Here is a 6,128-nt window from a genome sequence, read left to right on the forward strand (position 1 = left end):
CATAGTTTATTAATGCAGTTCCCCCACAGCAGGACACAGAAAGAGAAACTGGTAAAACAGTCACATTAAAAAATTATGACTCTTCCGTCTGATCGTTATGAATACACAGAAAAGAAACAGCACTCCTGAGTCCTGCTTGGGTCCTGGTGAGACAGAGCTGCAAAGAACTATTACTATTTTTTACTCCAAAACAATATTTGCTCACACATGGTTGGAACAACTGAACGTTACTTCCCACATTGAAGAGATTTTTAAAGTATTCATAAAAAGACCCTTGAAAGGTTTTGGAGTGCTTCACCCAATTACATTTGGAACAAAATATTTCGGTCTTTTGTTTTTAAGGGCATACAGAATTGAAGCCTGTTTGTATTCCTCTTGGGGGAAAAATTTTTAGTTGGTGGTAAACTGGTTATAAGTGGAATTTCCCTAGAACCTGAGAGCTGGAAGGAAGCTTACTGATACTCTAAGCCAGTGTCTTGCATCGTGGAGGCTGTGATTTAGGGTCACAACTAGCAACAGGATGTAAAGCAGGAGGTAGAATAGAGTAAAATGGAATTTTAAAAAGTGTGTTGGACATACTGTTTCCTGAAACTGGTTTCAGGTGTGTGCGTGTGCGTGTGTGTGTCCTGGGTCACAATACAAAGCATGTGTCAGACTACATGCTCTGCTCAAAAATTTGGAAATTATCAATCTAGTCAATATACTCCTTTTCCAACAGGACAACTGGAGTCAGAGAGGGGAAATGAATGACTTTCTCAAGTCACACGGTAAGTCAGAAGTAGCCTGGGTCTCCTCCGTCTCAGAATCACTTCCATTAGACTCTATTCATCAACATATATCAACCTTGGCCCTGGTGCATCTCTGTACCATCTTGGCAGCTGCCATTCTGCTTCGTTCTAGATCATTTTTTGTGCTTCTGGATCAACTGGATTCCCTTTTCTCCTCTAACATCCCCACCACCCTTCTACCTTCTGGAATCAGGACAGGTGTGTGAGGAGGCAAATACCCAGGCTTGGCTGATCCATGGCTCATGGATAACTCAGGAGAGCCCAGGAGGCTGCAAAATTCCACAGCTCACTGCTCCCTGAAGCGGATGAGCCACTTGAGAGAATTATAGCCTCCCTGAAATAGAGGGAGGTACATATGACGGCTTCCAGAGAGGGCATTTTCAGAAGCAAGATAACCAGCTGACAACCATGGGCTCTGGGTAACCCCTGCCAGGCTTATGTTCTCTAGCTGGTCTTCCTGAGCCAAAACAGAAGCATGTAAAATGCGTTCTGTAACTGCAGTGACAGAGTTGGATTATGAAAGAAGATCCTGTCTGGGATTCAAGGTGCCTCTGGTTTTGACTTAGAGGAGGAATGATTTACTCCATCAATAAACACACATTTATATTGCATTTACTATGTGCCAGGGAGCCTTCTGAGGATATAATAAATATTTACTCATTTAATCCACATAATCAACCCACAGGCTCTAGAGGACTCTCCTAGCAGCAGTTGTAGTCAGAAGATGGAGAAGTATCAAGATGTGTTGAAATTACCTGTTTTTCTTTCTGATTTGAAGACAGGGGGGTGAGTATGCTTAATAGAATTTAGAACTATGTCACTGACAGAGCAAATTAATCAACAGTCAAATCCAGGGAGAAAAGGTCAACTGCCTACTTTCTCTTGGCAGAAGGGATCGGGAAGAGGATTGTTCTTGCAAAGATTCATCACTTTTTGATGCTTTCCAGAAGCGGTGATGGATTTGCAATGAGCCATCTAATTTTTTCTTTTCTTTTAAATCTCCCACATATATCTGTAGTATAGTATAGCTGTCTTGGTGCATGGAGTCTGCTTGGGTCCTGAAATCAACCACTGACATCCACGTGGAGATCAAACTTGCGCCCTTGGCTTGACTAGCCAGGCCCTTCCAGAGTGCCGGAAGAGGATCTTCAATAAATAATTTGTTGTGATGCTTTATCACGTCAAAAACTGATCCAACCTTGGAAACAGCTAGGTTTGGCTTTCATGGAGCACATTAGTAGAAGTTTACTGGAGTATAAGCAAGGAAAGAGGACAATGAAGTGAGTTTGGGGTTTTTTTGGATGTAACTATTATGTGCCTGTGTATTTTTACATGTTAATGTTTAAATTCTGTAATACTCTGATCGAATCTCCATTTCACAGATGAGGGAACTAAGTTGAATGACTTGCTGATGGTACATAGGTGAGGGGCAGGATTCAGAATTCGGTCTGCCTGCAGAGCCCATTCCTCTTTCCAAATCATGCTGTAGCCTGAAAGGCACTTTTGTTTTAATTTGGAAAATGATTGGTCCCCAGCAGCATTCACTGACCATGGCAAAACTTTAATGGATCTTTCCATGCCACAGCCTACTGACAATCCACAAGGAACAGTAACAGTTAAAAACGCTTCTCTGTAATTAAGTCTTGGTTCCCTTAACAACTCCACCATGTAATTAAACTTATTTCTCCAATAGGCAGATATGGTTCACTAAGGAATCTGAGAAGAGCCGTTCAAATTATGCTCAGTTTCTTGTTCATGGTTAGCCTTGGTCAAGTCTGGGCTTGACCAGGAAGAATGCAGAGAATGCCGCTGGCCCAGATCTCAACGGTGCCCAAACTGCATCAGAGTCAGGGCGCATTTCCTGTGCAGTCTGTGAAACTTCTAACTTATTTCTGCTCACTGTCTTCTAGACGAACAATAAACTTGTTGAGTAAAAATACAAGTTGCTAAATAGGTTGCCTTTACTTGGAGCAGTCTCCATTAACTGAGGCAGCAAATTGTAGTCATTCATCATCAGAAATGGAGAATGTTTTTTTTTTGGAGACAGAGTCTCATTTTGTAGTTCAAGCTGCCTTGAACTGTGTAGCCCACGCTGGCCTCAAACTCTCAGCCATCTGCCTGCCTCAGCCTCCTGAGTGCTAGGATTATACACGTGCCACCACGCCCAGCAGTACATTTTTTTTTTTTTTTTGAAGGTCTGATTAACAGAGGCCTTGAAAAAAAGACACCTTTGCCCTTCTGGTACATTCTGTGGCTATCTTGTGAAAAAATTTGGCATGCACCACAAATACTTTATGGACTGTATTTTTTTTTCCAGGTAAGATTTGACTTAGCATAAGGCACTGATAATAATGAGGATGACATTAAACAGTTAAATTACACATTATATTGTAGTTCAGAGTGGGAAGGGGAACCCACAGACCTCTGATATCTTTGTAAGTCTTTAAAACTCTAACTTTACAAATGCAAGTCGAATTAAAAACTTAAAAGTTGTCACCAAAAATTGCTTTGTGCTAAAGGTCATTAATAATAGAAAGATAATAGGCAAGATCACTTGGGCTCAGACACCAAATAAGATGCCAAGACAGATCAATGGGGCTGTAAAACAAAATCCAAAAATATTTTCTAAGTTTGCAGGCCCTGAAGAAGTAAGGATTCCAAAGTCATGTAAAAAGTACTGTATACTTTCTAGGCAATATAAGCAAGGGAATCATGCAGTTAGTACCTGGAGAAACAGTACAACCTCTTCAGAGGACTGGACGAGTCCAGATGTTGGAGAAGATGATCTCCTGAATGCAATGGAATTTCTGCCAGGAGATTAAAGAATTAATTTATGACTTTCTCTACTTGTTCGCAATATGTGTTCAGCCTATTATTTACACATTGTGATGCATGGTAATTAAGATGCTGAAAATAATGTGACCACTGTAGATAAGTTTAAGAGGGGACAATTTGTCATATTCTAGTCCACACATCTGGTTCTAGCGTATTTGCCAAATGGTTAATATAGGAATATATGACAATGAAGTTCTTTCTATCAGTTTTATTTGCCAGGAAATAGAACACTTTCTTCCCCTCTACCCCCGCATTTTAGATTGACCTCAAATTTCCAGCCCTAGGGTTTATCTGAATAGGACTTGAGAGACAGCTCTTGCCTTTGTTTAATTCTGTAAGTTCCACAGTCACAGTCCAGATGGATCTGCAGCCGTTGTTTTAAAAGTACAGCCAGGCCAGGTGTGGTAGAGGCATGTACCTGTAATCTCCGCACTCTGGGAGGCTGAGGCAGGAGGATACCAAGTTCAAACCCAGTTGGGACAATTTAGCAAGACCCTGTATCTAAATAAATAAATAAATAAATAAACAAACAAACAAACAAATAAGTGGCTGGGAGGTAGCTTAGTGCGAAGTCCCCTAGGCTCAATCCCTAGTACTGAGGTGGGTAGCCACACTTACATGGCAGAAAACCCTAAAGCTTATTCTACAAACAGACAAGGCATCAGATACCTACCAGATAAAACCACAGGAGTTAAATTCTAAATTTTAAACCCCCTTTTATTGAAATATAAGTTTGTTTAGTATATTTACACCACACTTTATGCACATATATACATAGAAAGGCAAATTCTGTCAAATAAAAAAAGTTTTTCTTAATAAAAAATTAAAATAAAAACAAAGTAAAGTGCACGGAACTGATTTTTCTCTTCCTCCTCGTGAACATTATCACTGTCAAAATTTTGGTCAGTTGGGAGGGGCAAGAAGAAGCAATTCGTTGTTCGACTCAGTGCGCACAGCCAGCCATGAATTCCTAGCCTTCAGGCCCAACCGAGGAGGAGAGGTCAGGAATGAGTCACACAAACCGGCAGGGTCTCTAGGGCTCCCCAGGGCGCGGAGGTCTCGCTCTCTTTGTACTACTGGGGCTGTCCCCGGCTCTGAACAGTGATCTCACCGCCGCGGCGCAGGAACAAAGGGAAAACACAGGAAGGGGGCTCCACCAGCCAATGTCACAGGCCTGCTCTGGGGCCACCAGCGCTGCGTTTGGTAGGAAATTGCAAAATTAGCTCAAGGTCAAACGGAAGTTTTCCTTTTTTGGAATGGGAGTGGGGCGTCGGTGTCCCAAGAAGGGGGTGCATCTCTCCTTGGGAGAGCCACCGCGGCTGGGGCCAAACGACAGCAGCCAGTTTCTGCGGATCCGATCTCCTGGCCGGCATCGGAAATAATCCTTTCACAGACTGGGTGGAGGGAATGTTAACGCTTCCAGCCTCGATGAGTTGGCCGTCCCAGATTTTGAAAGGAAACAGCGTGGGATGAAAAGAAAGGGGCAGGTGGGTGAAACAAGTTTTTAGACACTTTCGCGCCCAGGGCCATGGCTGGCTATTGGCCAGCTGGTCCCAGGCGCTGGCACAGGCGACAGCCCTTCCCCGTCATTCATACCCAAGTCTGAATCTCCGTCTCTTCCTGGGATGATGTTAGGTCCCCGGCCGGCGGCCGTACTTGGCCTTGCAGTGCAAAATGTGCTTGGCGAGGAAGTCGAGGCGGCGCTGCAGCAGCTGAGCGTGAGGGTCGGCGAGCGCGGCCAGCTCGGGGAAGCGAGGCTCGTGGCGCCGGTAGAGGCGCAGCAGTCGGGCCGCCGCGTCCTGACCGCGGTGCATCTCCAGAACGCGCCTCGCCGTGCGCTCTCGGAACACGCACACCGACTGCAACAGCGGCTCGTTATACTTGTCCCACATGCCTGCCACTCGGTAGCCGTGCACCAAGCCTGCCTCGTTGTCCAGAAAGACCAGCGCCCCGCCCGGGCCGCGGTGCAGGTTACTGGTCGCGCGCTGCATAACGCGCGGGTCCCACTGCAGGCTGAAGAGGTTGCTCACAAGCCGGTCGAAGTTGGCTGTCAGGTAGTCAAAGAGGATCAGGTCGGTCCATTGCACTAGGTCCACCAGTTCCGCCTGGCTGAGGTTGGCCAGCTCACCCCCGGTGTCGCGCAGGGGTCGGAGACGGCCGTCCTCCGAGCGCCACGGCGCGGGCACCAACACGTCGGTGAGGTTGGGCAGCCAGCGCGTCAGACTCACCACACTGCCCTCGGTCCAGTGCGCGGCGCGCAGCTCCTCCTGCACCTGCGCCCACTGCGCGCCGCGAGCCTCCACCCGGGCCAGCGCGAGCGGCGGCACGTGGCGCTGGAGGCCCAGCAGGCGCGCCAGGTAGTAGGACAGGGCCTCTCCCTGGATCTGCTCCGGGTTGATGCCGTAGCGCACGCAGGCGCGGGTGCCGTCGGCAAAGCGGGCCAGCCGGTTCGAGCTGCGCCCGCAGCCCCCGCGCTCCAAAGCCACCACCCGGGCGCCGCGCGCC

General features: G+C 46.7%; 1 protein-coding gene across 1 annotated transcript in view; it reads right to left on the reverse strand.

The window, feature by feature from the left end:
• Positions 1 to 4,322: 4,322 nt before the first annotated feature.
• Fjx1 (four jointed box 1) overlaps positions 4,323 to 6,128 on the reverse strand; it is a gene marked incomplete in the record, with an annotated part of 2,519 nt that continues 713 nt past the window's right edge. The window contains 1 exon segment of the mRNA XM_005384948.2: positions 4,323 to 6,128. Coding sequence (XP_005385005.2) covers positions 5,255 to 6,128 — 874 coding nt within the window.

The sequence above is a fragment of the Chinchilla lanigera genome, unplaced genomic scaffold (assembly GCF_000276665.1).
Source record: "Chinchilla lanigera isolate Chin_1 unplaced genomic scaffold, ChiLan1.0 scaffold00021, whole genome shotgun sequence".
Classification (NCBI taxonomy): domain Eukaryota; kingdom Metazoa; phylum Chordata; class Mammalia; order Rodentia; family Chinchillidae; genus Chinchilla; species Chinchilla lanigera.